Source organism: Corvus hawaiiensis, chromosome 3 (assembly GCF_020740725.1).
Source record: "Corvus hawaiiensis isolate bCorHaw1 chromosome 3, bCorHaw1.pri.cur, whole genome shotgun sequence".
Classification (NCBI taxonomy): domain Eukaryota; kingdom Metazoa; phylum Chordata; class Aves; order Passeriformes; family Corvidae; genus Corvus; species Corvus hawaiiensis.
This window is the reverse complement of record NC_063215.1, coordinates 87,599,543-87,618,432: the sequence shown is the minus strand read 5'-3', so window position 1 is coordinate 87,618,432 and position 18,890 is coordinate 87,599,543. Positions and strand designations below refer to the sequence as shown.

Sequence of the window (18,890 nt, the reverse complement as noted above, 5' to 3'; positions counted from 1 at the left end):
TCTTCTTCTCATTCTGTTATATATAAACACTGTATTAAATATACAATGTATTATTGCTAATACAGCTTTGCTGAGGAGACCAGGGCCACATTCCTGCTTCCATCCAGCCCTCATAGCTGGAGAAGAGACTCAGGTTCCAAAATGTTGCTGGGTGAAGCAACTGTCTTTTTTTGTTTCCAGTAAAATACCCATTGTGGTGAATTTATTTGAAGGTGGCTCAAAGGGAATCACTGGTCCAACATCTCCTTCCTTTTGACATTGAAGCATTTCCAATAGCTTTAAGTAACTGGTTAAAAGAAGGATCTCTGCTATCTTCATATGAGTTATGTGATGCTGCTACTACTTGATGATTCAGTGGTCTGTTCTCAGTTTGCCACACATCTCACTCACAGAGAGAAAATAATTCCTTGCTCTCCTGTTTCCAAATTCTCTAGCCTTTTCTTTACACTGTTGTAAATTTGGTGTGAAATTCAATCACTGTTAACAAAGTAGTACCTGATTGGCAACATGGTCTAAGATTAAGATTATATCAGACACTTAAGATCTTGGACAAAAGTGCATCCAGTAATAGAAACCCATATAAATATATAAAACCATGTAAACAGAAAGTCTTTCTTGCATCTTTTGAAAATTTTCATAAGATGATGGGGAAAGAAAAGATTGCTCATTTAGTAAATAATAGTCTTAAGATATAAAGCATTCTCATTTTTAAAAAACTGCCTCCGGTCTTCAAAAATTGCATTTTGTATTCACAGGAAAATTCAGGTTGGAAATTATCTTAGCAGGTCTTTAATCCCACCTCTTCCTCACAAGAACATCAGTTACGAGATCAAACCAAGCTGCTGAGGGCTTTGTTCAGTGTGGTCTTGAAAACCTCCAAGAATGGAGGCCACATAACCTTTCTAAGCAATTCATTCCAATGTTTCACCATCCCCGTGATGAAAAGGTTTTCCCTTATGTCCCTCCTGAACTTTTCTTTTTGTCATTATCTCTCTTCCTCTCACAAGCCACACTGTGAAAAGCCTGGCTCCAGCTTTTGATGGCCTTCTCTCAGGTGCTGGAGGGCTTCTGGATCTCTTCTCTAAACGTCCATGTGGCTTTGTGAAAGCATTTATTGATTCAAGAAATTTTTGTTGGCCACAGATAAAAAAAGTTCCTTCTTTTAATAGTCTCTCTTCATATAACTTCAAGATTAATTTGAAATAATCCAAGCATTTACTACATTGAAAAAACAACCGGAGGCCCACATTTATCCTGGTCTTGAATCCTCCCTAAGCTACCTGTAAAACAGCATTGCTAAGCATGGAGATCCTCACGCACATCTCACTCCAGTCACTTCACATGATACCTAGTTGGGTTTGGTTCAATGTTCATATGGTAAATACAATTTATTTATTATCTGCAACAAGAATAAATCCAAGTTTCTTTTTTTTCTTTTTTTTTTTTGGTAGAGATTTCTTGAGGAAGTAGCTCTAGAGCGGTAGATTCCATACAGGTATTTCTGGGATTAATTGATGCTGGACATTGTGGATTATCTCATCTTTTATTTCAACATATTTCCAATCTTCTATATAGTTAATTTCAGAAGAAGATACACATCCTCTGGTGTGTTACAGCACTGTAGTTTCTGGGAGGGTCAGGATATGACCCAGACTTATAATAAAGGCCAAGGGCTCTGTTATCATTGATGTTGAATCTGCCAGGGCTCTGTACACAGTCTGGACCTGCATTAATGAAACCCTTGAGCTAACCAGGTTTTGGCTTGGGCATTTCACTATTTCCTGGCCACTGCAGCTTTCCAGAGAGCTCCAAGAAAAAAATGACATAACCTTATGTTGAGTTTCTCTTTCTTGGAAGATGGACATGCCCTAATTCAATCTTCCTCTGTCACTCCTGTGTTTTTAAAAGAAGAGGTAATGAGGTTCACATGTGTAACGGTGTAAATGTATAATGTCATATATACTTACCTGGTTTAATCAATCACAGGATGCAAGTATTTTATGTCAGTAGCATAAACTGAGAGCGCTTCAACATAATAAAATGTTAAGATCTTGTAAATATTGCCTGTACAAACATGCAGCTGGTGAATATGGATGTCAAGAAGATGAACACCTGGGAATGCCTTGTAACACATAGCATATTTGGTAGCTCTATATAGAATTGGTTTGTCTTTTCAAAGTGCATTTCTAATAACCACAACAATCAAACTTCTGGTTTTATTTTATTTCATATGAATCACTTTTATTGTTGCTTTAATCAATGTTAAATGATCTTTTTCTATTTTTCTATCTTTCACTTCCTGCAATGTTTGCTTTGAAACCTCACCTATAAGACAAGCAAAGTAAATTGACTATTTATAATGGTTACTATTCATGCCTTGATTTGACACCACCACAATAAAAATGAAGACTCCTTTTCCCTTTTCCTTGAGGAAAAGCTCAGGAGCGACACCTGAGATTTTCAAAAGGTTACCTTCTGTTCATTTTAGGGGGCAGCTGCAGTGCTTCATTTGACACAAATAGTGAACTAAACAAATACTTGTATCTGTGGACCAACAGTGGATTTACTCCAGTGCATTTATACAGATAAAGAACAGAAACAAGATCTACCTCCAATACAGCAATTACAGAATTCAAGGAATCTTTTTTTTCTTCCTGTGGAATCTGTCTGAGAAAAATACTGTTGAAATCTTAAAATTCTTTATAATATTTATCTGAAAATACTTCGTGTTTTCACCTATGTGGACACCAATCAGGAAGTCAAAATGATTGGTTTAAATTTGAAGTGAGAACAAAATCAGAAGTTGAAAATTGCCACATGGCAGTGTCATGCCTGAAGAAATGCAATGGTTCTCGTATTTATATTTAATATGGTTCTAAAATAATTTCCTTAATTCTTCTCTGCAGTGCAGAGTTTAAAAGTCATTCAAGGAGCACAACAAATTAAAATAATTCAGTATTTCCTTGTACAAACTGTTCAGGCTGAAATGCTTAGCTTGTGAAAGAATTAATCCCTGGATCTTTGCATCCACTTTATCAACTAATACAGAGACATTTCTACCAGAAAAACTAGTCCAAAAATCATTCTCCATCAGAAGCTTGAGATCAGGATCAGCCAAGGTATCTTTCAACTGTTTTGTTACTTAATTTAGAAATGCTTATTTGTGTTGATGTAAATTATACTTCTGATCACAATGGTATTTTTCTGGCTTTTGAGAACCAGTGAGGAAAAGTGAGCAAACCATGTCAGTTATTTTTGGCCTGTCTTTTATTTCACATCTATCTGTGTTCAAGATTTGTTAGGGGTTGTAAAAACAATAGGTAAAGCATTTGGAGAACACTGAATCCTTTGATTTGCTCCAAGTAATACATGAAAAGTGATTATTATGTTGATTGTAAACCAGGATGTCATTTAGGTATCTGTCCTTTCCAGAATAGCTCAGATTTTCTATGGGAAAAGCTGGATGCCATTGGGTCAGTCACACTGAGGAAGAAAGATAAGTGAAGGAATAATCAAGGAGATCATGTCCAGTCCTGGATTCAAAACATGCTTTGTGAGAAGTCATTCCCTAGCTTTGAGACCAGATGCACTCTTATGTTCTACATTGGCAGGGAGCACTGAAAAAGCAGGACCTCAGAAGAACAGTCAATTTCCGTGTTCAGCTACTCTTAAAAAGTTCCTGCATTCCATACTTTTTATTTCTAAAGTTTGTGAACTCAGATTTTGTTTATTTTTTAATCAGAAGAGCATTAGAAAAGCAACAAGAGAAGTTAAGACTAGAAAGTGTTCTTTGTCATCCTGTTATAAAAAGCGATTTGCTAGTATTGTTATTTCAGCACATTGTATACTATGCCTTTTTACCTGGAAGCCAAATTTAATTTCCAATGTGGTAAGCCATGCTGAACTCCCTCTTCCAGATTCAGAACTCACACAGAAATCATAAGTCTTCAGTTTGCTTCCAAATGCACATATTTGGGTTTCTTTTTTCCTGTGGCAAGGCATAACTTCTGGGCTGCTGCACAGAATCTGGCTTTATTTGGTTCCTATATTGCACCTTGACACTAGAGGGGGAAAGAACCAAACCAGTAGGAATAACTATAGTATAGAAATAAACACACCTTGATGATATTAGTGACTCAGTTTGCAACACCCTCAGAAAATGTAGATCTCAAAAGTAAGCCTGAGTGGAAATTTTTAAGGTATAATTTACCCTGCCAAGTTCGTCAGCTGGAATGCTTTGTTGCTCTGAACTAGAAAGAATAGAAGAGGACAAAAAACTGATTAAGTGCTGTATTTGTTCATTTATATCTTATAGTTTCATACCCTTAATTGTGGAATGTACTTCAATGGAGGAAATTTGTGCCAGCCCAGCTGTGCACAACTCCATGGTTTGCATCCATTGCAGAAAACCAGTAGGCTGGCATTCTCTCGGCCTGGTAGTCATAGGTCCTATCAACAACAACCCAGCAAACACCTGGATCTCCCACCAGAGACAGCCCTGCTAGTGCAACACCCCATGCTTCTCTACCCATATCCATTCCATAGGAATGGAATAACAAGCTGTACCTTTTAGTTATGGAAGTCAGAAACAAGAGTGATGGTCTTGATAGATACTGTGTAAGGAATTGTCATCCTTAGCACAGACCAAGAGAAGGCCTTCCATCAGTGATTATAAGCTGGATGTCTCAGCTGATTCAGATCAGGTTGCTTCGTAATGTTGTTGCAGTACTCAGTAATATCAATGCTACTGTAACTTCCATCTCCCAAATGTTTCGCTTTTCCAGTTGAAAAGAAACACCAGAGCATCAAGGCTCTGAGTCCTTGCACATTGCACTTTCCTGTTGAAATATTTCTATTCCCCCCACTCACACTGACAGAGTGGTCCCAGAAAAAGTCCAGGATGGTCTCCTGGGAATTAACCACAAAAGTTTTCACTTTTCAGAGTGGTAAGAGGCCTTCTGCTGCCAGTCAGTCATCCTCCTCTGGATAATGGCTGGCCACAGGTTACGAGCACAGTACAAATGGCAAGTCCGGGGATTTTCCCAGATACAGATATGAATTAAATCATTTTTTCCAGTCTTTTTCTGTGAGCACTACCTCTTGTTTGAAGGTGGATGTAAAACCATCTGAATGCTAAGCAAAGTAGGGATATTTATATCCAGAACATTTTAACAGTAAGAGAGTGTAATAACAAATTTGCAGCCCTAGCCACCTGGCCATCTTCCTCTGCATGTGTGTGTGAGTGTGTGTTTGTTTTCTTTCAGAAGCAGTGTGACACAGATGACACTTGCCATACAGCTCTTCCTACAGAAAAAAATGCAAGCCCAGCTCATTTCGAGTGCATGATAATTATTAAGGCTACCATGAGTGAAACTCTGATACATTTTAGCTAATGATTAACCTTAAGCCCTCCTTCCCCCATATGTATTTGGATTAAAAGGGCAATACAGAGACTGAAAGCAGTAGGCATGAGTAGTTTATTCCCTAACTCTATGGACTAAAGGGTGGAGTCATCTGACAGAGTTCAGGAGCAGTAGGCCAGGCAGTGAGGGGATTGATCTTATTAGGACTAGAAAAGAAAGAGGTTCTGTTGTGTGACCAAGTTGAATTCAGGATGTTTGTAAGCTTCACCATGCTGGTTTTACTGGTGCCAGCAATGTTTGTGTGGTACAGACAGCAGCTATTGACTTTTCCATTTATTCAGCTCCATACTCTTCTTTCTTCTGGGGAGTCTGCTGTAATTAGAGAGTTTAGAGCATTTTCTTGTACACAAGTCTAGTGTTTAGAGTAAGGCTTTACTTGTCAAGACTTTAAGAGTCTATCTGTGACTCCATATGTATATGACCTGGGGTAAGTCATATAACCGCAGTTTTGATTCAGCTTCCCAGCCTGGAAATCAATACCAACCTCAGAGGGCTTTATTCATTTGATTGAGATCTTTAGATAAAACATTCTGATTCACAATTCTTATCAAGCCCTTTATTTTAGATAGAGAACAGATGTGGAGGGGTAAAATTTCTCTGTTAGTCTCATTTTGTAAGCCCTGATACCCTGATGTTCTATTGAAAAATTCTCCAGGGCAATAGCTGGGAACATGGGTGTGTGATTCCTGGGTGTTTTGGGTAGGTCACATCTTGGGACAGTAACCTATGAAGTACTGAGCAGGATCAGCAGCATGCCTCTCCTCAGCATGCACAGCCGGCAGATCAGCTGGACTCCACTGCTGGTACTGGGTTATCTCTTTTACCTCCTCCTGGGTGCTATGGTGTTCCAGCTGCTGGAGAAGCAGGCAGAGACACATTTTCGGGACCAGTTCCAGCTGGAAAAGCTCAAGTTCCTGCAGAACTACACATGCTTGGACAGACAAGCCCTGGAGCAGTTTGTACAGGTAAGAGGAAAGGGTTCCCATTATTTTGGCTCACACATTATTTTCATTAGAAGAAATTATACTATTGCAACCAAGCATGATATAAACTGATCAGCTGACCATAATACTAAATATCTAACTCTATAAATAACTCAAGCCCATTCATATACTTCCTTATCTTGATCTATGGAATTACTTTCTTTCCCCAGTCACAAACTCCCAAAATATGTAAATGTGGTGATGCACTTGCGCTACCTTGCAATAATTTCAACTTCATGGTTCTCATCTCCCTCATTAATTATTACTGGAAATTATGCATGGGAACAAAAAACAAGACTCAAATCTAAAGAAGTAGGTTGCCCTTCCAGGGTTCTCCAGTCCAAACCTGTGCAAATTCTGCCCTTTTGTACTAGAACTTGTATACTGCCTTTGAAGGTGGTCCTGCACTTCAGGCCTAAAGAAAAGATAAAGTCAACCATCACAAACTGTGTTATCTATCACTTATAAGAAGAGATAAAGGGCTCTTGTTCAATATGGGTTGTCAATTAATGACATCTTCAATTACATTTTAATCTTTTCCTCAAAACTGGCTAAAGATAAATTATTCGACCTTTCCTGGTATTATAGATATATTCTCATACTAGTGTTGCAAGAACTGGACACAAATCCTTAAAATACCAGTTTCTTTGTGCTCAAAACATACCCAGTTGCAGAGCTGGGTGACTAAACAGTTTGAACTCTTTCTACCATGTCATTAAAACTGATAAAAACTCTAAACAATTTGTACTGCCCAAGTCCGAGGACTTCCATGAAGGTGTATGATTCTGATCAACAAAAAGCTCAGATTTTTATATGGATTTAAGCTTACAGTGAAGTTCAGATTAGAAAGGGTAGAAAAGGTGCCTGACCCTCTGTCTACAAAGCCAATGTTCTGATTACTAATACTGTGATCTATTACTTGTGGAACATTGGGCATTGGCCAGAAAATTACTAGAGTTTTCAAGAACTTACATGCCTAAAACCATGTCTATTTTTTTTCACCTTCATGACTTGGTGATATTACATGTCCTTCCCTTACCTCTCCGATAGTGACTGCAGAAGTGAAAACCTGATTCTCATTCTAAACCCAGCTGTGATATCTTAAGGGATTGAAAGATTTAGTTAAAACTCCTCTACCGTCAAAATATTAGGGGAGGTCACACGTGTCCAGATTCTTCTCTCTCTGACTCCAGTGGAGTTTTCTTAGCCCTGCCGTGCCACTCAGAGAATCACATTTTGCTGCCGTGTCTCTGCTGAATTAGTTTCACCTGTAAGCTGTTCCAGATAAAACCGGCTGAGGGCACCAAATCATCTATAATGCACCAAGCTTCAAAGTACTGAGACTTGGTAGTCCTCAAGGTACACGTAAGTGCAGGTGCTCTCTGACCTATACATTGCTTATAAGACCTGTTAGGAAATTTGTCTAACTCTTACTAATATTAGCGAATACTAGTCTTCCCATATTAAATCTCTGATGCAGGGAAGCAGTTGTGTCTCTGCATGTTTTAACTATATGGTTAAGGAGGCCTGTTCATCATGTCACAAGTTCCAGTCTGAAAAGCCATGGTAGTTAGACTGCAGTGACACACAGCCCCTGGACTCTGTCTATTCAGCTAACAGCTATAAGATGTCTTGTCTTAATGCCCATTCTTTAAACCTAAATCCTGAAATGTGAGATTCAACCTAGATTCATTAAGTTTTGACTCCATTGTGCATGAAACAAATTCCTGCAATTTCATGTCAATAAACTGCATTGATTCTGCATGGCTAAAACTGCCTAGCTGAGAGATGGCTCTGAGCTGCAGCTCCTAACATGAGCAGCCTGGAGCTTTGGGAAAGTGCAAATCCAAACTCTAATGATCTAATGCACCTCTGATAAGTGTACTTTCGTCAGGAAATTATGCCAATCTGACAGCTGAGAAGCAAATGCATTGAGTAAGGAGTCCCTGTTTTGATCATGTCCATACTTTTTCAGTCTCAAAGGACATGATATAAATACAGCCCAAAAGGACCAAATCCTTGTTTATGACCACAAGTGGCTGCAATGTGCATTGGCAGGGAGACAGGAGCAGAAACAGCAGGCAGTTTTTATTCTCTCCACATCCTACTATAGCTTAATGAAGGTTTCATATTCTTACTGTAAATTACAGCACATCGCTTTTACATACTGACAACTTCTCTCCCAAAGGCAACAGCTAATGTTCACCAGCCATTCAGCAGCTGCTATAACCCTTATCTGAGCTGTAGATGAAAGGAGCCAGGAGCCATTGTAACTGTCCCACAGGAACCTGTTTGTTGGGCACCAGGATGCCATTTCATTCATGGGGTTCTTTCATAGGGTTGGTACTTAACAGCATCAATTATACCAAGAAATGTGGCCTTGTCAGACTGTGTCTGAAAGGTTCCACATTCAAAGTTGCCTTACTCTTCTGTGTTGGCTCTCATGATGTGAATGTAACTCCTGTGAACTCCTGTGCATTGAAATGCATAGAACTGTGTAGGGTTCCTTACAGGAATAAATTAAACCTGTGATTATTTCAAAATACTCACACCTCAGTAGCTTCTGTGTCCTCCTTCTTAGCAGCAAATGAAATAAGTGACTCGAAAATTTGATGTGTTGAATTCTTCTCATTCTAAGAAAAGGCTTTTAATGGATAATGTAAAGTTCTTTGTCATTGAAAATAAGCTCTGCTGACACTTCAGTCATGAGGTCACATGTGATGATATCCAGCAGCCCTCTGATAAATTTGACCAATGCTGTAGGATTTTTTACTGAAGGAATAAGATTAGCTAATAAATTTAGGATATTCAGTCCACCAGTATAGATCAGCGAATATTGCAAGTCCTGTCCAAAATCAGATACCTTGTAGTGGGTATGTTCATTTAAAAAGCAATCTTTTTGGGAGTGGCTACCATTTGAATCAAAAAAGAGTATCTTCTTTGGTCTCATACTCCTGGAACCAGCTAAAGCTGGAGCTGCTATTGACTCCTGTTCATGTCTTGCATCATACAAAGTCTTTAGAAGTGATGAACAAGTAATTCCTTCAAGCATTTTGCAAAATTACAAAGCTGCTTTGTGACAAACGGGGGGATTCTTAAAACCTTGACCACTGAGTAGAGGGAAACCAGTCTCCCATAAAGAAATCATTGGGGACAGCAAAGGAACACAATCTTCATTAAGGCAGTTAACAGGATATTTGATGCAGGAGCAGTAATTTTTTGGCACACAGTAGTTTTGGTCATATGGTAAGATCTATCTGGAATAGCAGAGAATATTTTATTAGTTAATCTTTCAGACTAGGAGAAGCCTAATTGTCACTGAAAATTATATGGAAGTCATAACCAAAACCAGTAATTCATCCTTACTAGTACTTACATGGAGGAAACAGAAATGACCATGTTCCCCATGTCCCTGCCCACAGACAAAAATATACATTTACACATGCCTAAATTAAAAAATTGAATGAGATGAATGGATTACAGAAGGAGAGAAGAGGACTACCTTTATTTTTTATGGCACAACTTTTTTTTCCCGGTTTGATGACTTTGGGGAATTGTCCCCTCCCTTCCCCTCAGATTTCATCTAGCTGGGGAACCTATCGTATTTCAATGATCTGTTCTTCTTTAGCAAGAGTTCAAGTTCCTGGCCAGCTCTTTTTCCAAGTTTTGCCATGTCAGCATAAGTTCTTTTTAGTCCAACTCTACCCTGTTATCTACACTGTTTATCACTCTGCTTGCTCAAGATGGAAAACAGTATTTACTTATCTCTATTTCTGACATTCTTCCTCATCTTTGCTCCTTTGACCTTTTCCGCTTCAGGTCCTCATGGAAGCATGGGAAAAAGGGGTCAACCCAGAAGGAAATTCTACAAATCCCAGTAACTGGGACTTCAGCAACTCCTTCTTTTTTGCAGGAACTGTTGTCACCACTATAGGTGAGGTACTCTCTTTCCTTAAAAACCGTTTCCTCCAACTGTCCTGTAAAGCCCCCAGAAATGTGTAATTGGTGGACAGAATAGGACAGAATACACCTGCAATCAACTACTGTGGGTCATGGTTTTCTATTGGTTTCCAATTGTGCCTGTTATTTTTCTGTATCCAGTATTTTATACTTGCAAAGAAAGCTGAGGGCCTACTTGGTACATGCAAGATCATTTTGTACATGGACAGCACATCTTTACATTGCTTTGAAGCACTGAGTTGCACTCACCACAAAATCAGAGACCTATAGAAAGTTACAACAGTACCTGGAAGAGTAATATTTTTCATGTTTAATTTTCAGCTAGTAGTAGTGAATGCACAAGGTTTCATCATAAGCAATGGCAATTCGCAGACAGATTTCATTGCAGAAAATCATGGATACACAGGTTCCTGAAGCTAAATGTAGTTGAGCTTCCAAGCTTACGAACGCTCCATGATGCCTGCAGCTTGACAGTAAAGCCTTTTCATGTAGCTGTTTCCTTCTTTTTTTCCAGGTTATGGTAACTTGTCCCCCAGCACAGTGGCAGGGCAGATCTTCTGTGTGTTTTATGCCTTATTTGGAGTGCCCCTCAACCTGGCCTTCCTTAATCAGCTGGGAAAAGGTCTCAATGCTCATCTGCTTACCCTGGAAAGATGGGTGCAAAAGCCAGGGCGTGCCCAGGTACAGTGTCAATTTACCATTTGTTTTCACGATTTTAAAACTAGTTAAAGTTCTTTTCTCAGATAGCTGCTGCTGCTGCTGCTAGGTTAGATTTCCTTGGGTGAACCACAGCAGTTACGTGGCCTTCTCTATCAGAAACCTGATACACTCAGTTTACCTACGATAGCTTTAAAGCTATAGGCTTTTGCTTGAGGGACCCTAGATTTGCCTTTTTAAAACCTTACTCAGCAAAACCATGGACCTGGTGACCTTGGCAGAATACGTGCATGTACACACATTGCCAAATCAAGCTCTTATTCTCCAGCCTATGCCAACATCTCTCCAGAGTCGAGCTTGACACTGTGAAAAGACAATTTATTTTTATTGGCCTCCTGATCTGGCTGGAATTAGCTTTCCTGTTGTGCCAGCAACTTAGCACTTCCTTCCTTTTCTTTTCTTAAAATGCAAATACTCCTTCTCCTTACTTACAGTTTATTGGCGAGTCGTTGAACTAGTCCAGACATTTTTAAATAAGAAAAGCACTGATAATGGAAAATACACGAAGGTCATTTATTACAAAGTTAGTGCATGTTTCTGAGAAAAGGGTCAATGAATTGACCCCTTCAGCTAGGGAAAAGGGAGATTAGATATGTGAGATATGTTGAAACATTTCAGAGTTCTGGCACAAGTTTTTTCTTTTACATTTGTAAAATCTCTTGAGTCAGTACATTCTCTATCTACAATGGGAAAGCTATAAAGGTACCGTCAAATGCAGACTTGGATTATATAAGCAAGAAATTCTTTAGCTGCATAACCTCTGTCTGTTCCCCAAACCCATGCAGCTCTACCACCAAAAGGATTTTCATTCTAGTATAGCTGCATCTTTACTGAGATTTCTAATAGCACCTCAAGGATGTGATCTTTTTTTTTTCCCTTTTCACTCCTGAGTTGACACCTCATTTCTGACAGAACTCCTATGATCAGACAAACCTTTGGAGCTCTATCTGCTTGTTTGATCTGAAAAGCTTATTCAAGGAAGTTTGTTTATCTCCTTACAATTTTGTCATGCTCTGCGAAATTAATTGCAATCAGTTCTTCGTTATTCCTGACTTACCGTTCCCTACATCATAGGTTTATACAAGAAAGTTCTTAAAAGACAGGTTAAAAAGTAAAACTGTGCATTTTGATATACATTTTTATGCAAAGTTTATTACATAATTAAATGCTATTAAAATACTGGAATGAAGTAAATGAGAACAACTGAATTATATATCAGCTATAATCATGTCAATCAGTAATTGTCAAGCTGCTCTGCAAATGAGACAAGTATCATTACACAGCTAGAGAGACACGACACATAATACAGAAATGACTTGTCAAAGTCACCCAGTCATCTCAAGCCAAGTTTCTCAAGCTCAGAGCATTATTTTTTATGTGAAATAATTCAGAGAGAGAAATTAAAACATGATATCTGGACCTTCCACTTTATAAACAGTGGTTTGGCTTTTCATCCAGTCACAATAGACTCATTAATAGAAATCATACTCCAGTTTGATTGCCCTGCAGGACATTTTTAAAGAATTGCAATGAGTTTGCATCAGCCCACACATCATTAGTCAAAAGTTCACCAGAATGTGTTCCCTGGAAGCCCATGAGTTCCTGATCATCAGTCCTAAACTCCTAAAATCCCTTCAGGACCCATCCACTGACCATTCTTTGTACCTATCTACTGCAGTCACATATACGGTAACTTATCTCCCCGAAGGCAGATGTTTGTCCTGAGAGGCACAGATCTGCCCTGTGCTAACACAAACCAGCTCTGCTCTGAGCACTTCTAAGCTAAAAATGAAAGCAGGCAAACTGACTTAACTTAGGTTTCATCCAAACATATTTTTGGCTGAGCTCTTGCAAGCCACTTTATAAATCTTTGGAAGCAGTCATAGTGAAAAGAACCCTAATTTGTTCTTGCCAATCTTTGTATCATGAGTTATGCAGTACTTGGTGATCTTCCTCAAAGACAGAAGCTAGGTGACTACAAGAGCATCTCCACTTGAATTGAAATTGTAAAATGAGTATTTCACTCCTATGGATGTCATAGTAAGTCTGAAAATATGGCTCATTGCAAAAAGCTTTTAAAAATCCTTCTTTTTTTCCTAGTTTTAAGATTTTTTTTTGTTTCATGGTTAAGTATAATATCTACATGCAAACAGTGAACTCAGCCTGCGGTACACGGAAGCATTGGCTTGTCCTTCCTTGTCTTGCCATTGCTCCCAGGTGGAGTGGGATTGTGATTGAAAAGTAAAACAGACCCAGCAATTTTGATAAGACAACTGCTCCATGCTGTTTAGCTGCCATCTTCCTCTTCTCTTTCAGGTGGTTCAAACATTGGCAGTGGCCATCTTCCTGACCACTGGGACCTTGCTTTTCCTGGTGTTCCCACCGTTAGTCTTCAGTTATGTAGAAGGCTGGAGCTATGGAGAAGGTTTTTACTTCACCTTCATCACCCTGAGCACCATTGGATTTGGGGACTATGTAGTAGGTAAAAAAGAACATGAACTGGATTGAGCTTTGTTGAAATTCATTACTCTAGTACAAAACTAAATACAGGGAGCATAGATATCCATTCCACTATAGATCTGGTCAAGATCAGCCAGACTGGTAATAATGAGCTAATGTATTATAAGTTATGAGCATTTTTCTCTTGACAGCCAACCTGAGAGTCACCCAACTCCCTTCACACATGCCACTGAACACTTATCCAAGGGTGTCTGTATCCAGGCTGGTACAAATGTTATCAAGAGTGACAGGTGGAATATAAATAAAATTCATTTGTCATTATTAAGCCTTTGAACCACCCTTTTCTAACAGTGATTTGTTTTAGCAAGAGCCTACCATTCCCAACAACAAACCATATCAAATATTAAATAAGCAGTACTTCAAATGGGGAGGACATTATTGACAACCACAGGATGCCTCTGAAAGAAGACAAACCCAGTGATATTACATAGTCTTTAGACCTCTAGGTTGAGAGCATCATGGTAGAGACACGTGAGGGGCTATTTTTCCACAAACTTATTTGAACAAATGCATAATCTTAACAGTTTATGTCTAATGTGTTTATTTGTTAAAACCACTAGGGTTTCTTACTTCACAAGTGATAGCTCTCCTCTCCTACAGTTCATGACTATGTCCCAAAAGGAGATAAAAAAGAATCCAGTGCTGAAACACTGTGGAGTTTCATGATGATCTGAATGACAGAGACTAAATGAATAGCTAGAGTGTTGTCCTGTGACTGTATCAGCACTGTTTGTCCATGTTGTGGAAATATCAAACCAGGGATTAAGATTCTCATAACCACTTAATTAAAATGGCTGCATTTCCCATATTATCCAAGTGATTGCAAATCCCAGGTGTATCAGCCTCCAAAAAGCAATCACTATATCACTAAATTGTAGCTTCCTAAATCATCTGAGATCCCCTGTGTGCCTCTTGAGTAAAATATGGTTAATATGGATTCAACATTTAATTTCCAAGATGTTTTTCCTTTGTTGTTGGATAGGAGCCATTGACTTTGAGCATCCCTGATTAATATCACATATGGCTATTTTTATTATATAGCCTCACCTTTGGGGATTTGATGCTAAATGTGCTAAGCTTCACCTGAGAGTTGGCATTAAAAAAATTTAAAAATAAAAAAAAATTCTATCTGCTGATAGATCACACAAGCTCATTAACACACACACTTTTGCAAGGAGTGGAGAGGGTGTATGAGTATGTATGGTTAGCAGACCAAAGCTGCCAAGATAAATATGCAGATTTTCCTGGATTTTTCAGGCACAAACCCCAACAAGCATTATATCCCCGTGTACAGGAGCCTAACTGCAATATGGATTGTTTTTGGCTTGGCCTGGCTTGCTCTGGTCTTCAACGTGGGAGCTGACTTGATGGAAAGATACCTTCAGCTAAAGTGGCACAAGTCTGACTTAAGCTTGGCAGAAGGAGCCACCACCAAATTGGAAGATGAACCTGAGCAGCCTAGAATCCATATCCCTAGCTGAGCAAGGTACAAAGAAAGCAGTCTTGAAACTGCATCTTTCATCTGTATCTCACACTAAGCAACCCCTGTGGATAAAGGACTAAACCACAGGTTGTGGACTGTTTCCTAAGGAGGAAATGTTTCAGATACATGGAAATTTCCACACCCTGTGTAGGCATCAGCCAATTAAAACCCCAGGGAAGGAGCATACATGGCTATACAACTGTCCAAGGATTCATTTTACACTTCTCACTGTAAGGCAACTTCCCCTGAAGTAACCAATTATTATCCTTTCTCTTTCTCTAGTGGGATACAGTTCTAATGGTCACTCATTTTCAAAAAAATCCAGAGTGACTGCCTCCCAGCTTCAATAAGAAGTCATGTCACCAAGAATCTCAAGTGGAAAAAGTCAGGTACAGAAATCTTTCTTCATTTCCAATCAGAAAACAAACAAAACCACAGAGGAATATCATCAGTAATGAACACCTGCTTAATGACATCCATCCAATTAAGATTCAGTTGATATTGTCTGGAATGAGCAGCTTTCATATCAAATGATAGCATTTCTTTATTTTCTGGGCTTGCCTTTCAATTGTGAGGAAATTATGTGTCTGTCCAGCACTGCCTGGACTGTTACAGTTCATCTCAGAGTGAACTGCCAGCTCAAAGCAGGTCCTTATCGTGGTTCATTTCACAGCCACTTGATAACAGCACTTTAAACTAAATCTAAAAGCAAGGAGACATCCTTATTTCCAGTCAGATCACAAGCATTATTACAGTCTGGCATTTGCTTTGGGCCAGTTCATAGAAGAGCTATTATGTACCACACAGAACTGATGCTGTACATTTACCTCTAAATAAGGCCAATGATAGGCTCTTGCATTAAGTCTTATCCTCAGTCAGGCCCATTGTGTGACCCATGAAGCAGGGAGATTGAATTTATCACAGTTGTTGTAAGTCAAAAGCAGCAGCAGCCATCTCCAAAGGAGCTGAAAAACCAAAGGAGTACATAAAAGCACCTAATAAGAGACTAGTCACTGAGATGCAGATCTGTAGCCATACTCTCTATCAAAGTAAACTCCAGAAACTTGATAAAACAATTATCCATTCATTGGGTACCATGCTCAATCATCACTAACATGTTCCATGGGTATGCTCATAACTATATACACACTGCTATTTATTCAGTATGTTTATATCTCATAGTAACCATCAACTAATCCCTTTGAAGTCATTTATAAGTGGGACTTTAGTGTAAAGCATGAGTGCAATATGGCTGGGTACATAGACTAGCCCCAAGCTAGCGTATTTCTGACACACTATAGGAACATGAAATGTCAGCCTTTCAGCAGCTGCTTTGATATTTCGTTTTGGAGAAGTGTCCATAAAACATGTAGAGACTTGTGTAGGTCACTAATCTTTTCCTGCATACTTTCTGAGCTAGATTTTTACTTCTGAGGAGGGTCACAACATATGTTTGTTCTTACACCTGACATGGTGCATGTTTTCTTTGCCAGTTGCTGACTCCTGCATAGTGCAGTGTGGCTACTCAAATCTGAAATGCTGGCATAAAAGAATGCTGGTTATGGTTTATCCAACTAATTTAAAAAATGAATGTTCAAATGCATATCCCGTCCAAGATTTCCCTCATGTCTTACCACTACCTACCTCACAGATTTTTATCGCCTCGGTTTTTGCACTGATCTTCCTCTATGCCCTCAGCTATTCCCATACATTTATGCAATGGCTTTCTCTGTAGACTTTCACTGAGAGCAGCCAACTCTCTCCTGTCTGGCTTTTTGTATCTTTGCAAATCTCATGGGAAACTTTGTCTCTCAGTATTTTCTGTTCTTCAGACAGAATGTTTGCACTTGCACTTGTTAACATCATCACCATCACTGTACTCTGTACCTGCCTTGTGTTAACACCACAAGACACTTCTGGCCTCTTTATGTAAAAGACAAAACTGAAGTTCTGCTGACTGTTCTATCTAACCTGTTCTCTTCACCTTGCCTCTTTCCATGCCTTCTGTACTTTATCAAGCCGTAGTCAGCCACAACACATGCACTAGTCTAAAGGTGATCCTATCCAGTGTTTTACACCATGCTGCATGCCATAATAAAAATGATAAAGAGGTTGATCAGTGATAGAAAGCACTTACTGGCAGTGTTTCTTAAAATTATCCTTACTTGACATCTGACTGCAGGAAGTCTGGATTGTTTTTCCCGCAGTCCAGAAAATTGCTCCTGTATCTGATACTGATTTTGCAAAGTAGCAGCAAATGGTGAGACTACCTCCTGGATTTTTTGCTACTGCTGTGTTTAATAAAGCTGACAGCAACTGCAGCAGTTCTGCAGCTGCCCAACAGAAGACTCAAAAAGCTGCCTTTAAATCAAGCATATGGCCATATTGGAAGAGAAATGAGAAGGATACTGATGCCCTCTCCCGTGTTACATAAGTGATAGAAATTTCTTGCTCATCTTGTCAATTTTTCAAGGTCTTGAAAAGCTCCTAAAGGTCATGCACATCTATAATCAAGGTTACTTCGAGATACATACCGGGAGCACTGGCCCAGTTTTTGACCATGGTGGACCAAGTGCTTTCTGGCAGCCTTCCTCTAATAAAAATGTAGTCATCAAATACCAACTGACCAGCTAAGAAAAGTAATGTGGAAGAACTGTGCAGTCACAAGGACTTGCCATGAGCCAGAGGAGCACACGAAAGGGACACTTTTGGTCTAATAACTCATTTTACCAGTGGTGTATTTCCGCACACAATGGAGAACACACATGCTCAGCTCCAGGCATGGAAAACAGCACTTCTGAAGCCTCTGAATGTGGCTCTGCAGGCTGTGGCAGAAGCAATGGCCCAGGTAGCACTCAACTATGATGTGGAAAAGTAGCACTTTGTCTTGAGCAGCTACCACCTGCAGTCCAGCACAGGATATGAAGCAAATGTCCTTCCAAGCTTACACTTACCCTTTTAGCCTACTCAACAAGCCCTCCTTCATCCTCAGATATACATGTTGTCCTTCCAGACAACACCGAAGTATCATTGGCTAAGATTTGAGCCTTTCTCTGGGGAAATGTAAATAGAAGACTGACAGACAAATGACATTTCTGAGAATACTCAAGGAAACAGCCATTTAAATATTATATGATTCTGTAAAGGTTTGTTGTGAATCTTGATCTCTTTCTTCCCAGAGTCCTTCTAGTAAGCGCATGCCCGAATGTCCTGCATTTTCACAGTACGTCTTGTAGATAAAAACCCTGAGTCTCACTTGTAATTAGTTTTATATATCTTTAGTATAAACATTAAATACTATATGTTTAGTCCATAGTGTTTCATCACAGTTATACTCAGAGCTCTTTGTATAAACTATCTGGGTTTAAATGCAGCTAAAATGTCAAAATGTAGCTCAGATGTGTCTATTTTCTGATCTTCAATGAAAGAGGCAATGAGTATATAAATACTTTTTATTATCTTTGCATTTTTTCTTACTCATGTATATTTTTATAGAAGGTTTTCTTTATATATATATATCATTCCATTTTTTTCTTTAAATATCATTGAGTATTGAACACCCTGAAAGGCCGAATTAAGACTGAGCAAAAAGCAGCGTAATTTTTTTTTTTTCTAAGACTGCACTCCATACGATATCTTTACACTGGAATTGGTCTAGCCTTTGCATATTAATTTTTGTATCTTGCCAGTGAAACCATGTGTTTATACTAGTCAGTTTAAAGCACATCCCAGAAAACCATGAACTAGCACATTACCGGAACAGTTCCAGTGTGGCAATCCATGTTTGGAGGCTGCCTTACTTGT

The 18,890-nt window shown here is 39.0% G+C and overlaps 1 protein-coding gene across 1 annotated transcript; it reads left to right on the top strand.

The window, feature by feature from the left end:
• Window positions 1-59: 59 nt before the first annotated feature.
• On the top strand, window positions 60-18,508 carry LOC125323655 (potassium channel subfamily K member 16-like). Its single transcript, XM_048298810.1, has 6 exons — window positions 60-6,388; window positions 10,226-10,340; window positions 10,881-11,047; window positions 13,400-13,565; window positions 14,861-15,089; window positions 15,369-18,508. The coding sequence occupies exons 1-5, from the start codon at window positions 6,176-6,178 to the stop codon at window positions 15,082-15,084; spliced, it is 885 nt and encodes a 294-aa protein (XP_048154767.1). The 5' UTR covers window positions 60-6,175; the 3' UTR covers window positions 15,085-15,089; window positions 15,369-18,508.
• The last annotated feature ends 382 nt before the right edge of the window (window positions 18,509-18,890 follow it).

Bases quoted from the DNA above. Each gene is read 5' to 3' on its own strand.
- LOC125323655 (XM_048298810.1), top strand. From the start codon at position 6,176: ATGCCTCTCCTCAGCATGCACAGCCGGCAGATCAGCTGGACTCCACTG. The intron at 6,389-10,225 runs GTAAGAGGAAAG...TTTCCGCTTCAG, and splicing joins CCCTGGAGCAGTTTGTACAG to GTCCTCATGGAAGCATGGGA. The intron at 11,048-13,399 runs GTACAGTGTCAA...CTTCTCTTTCAG, and splicing joins AAAAGCCAGGGCGTGCCCAG to GTGGTTCAAACATTGGCAGT.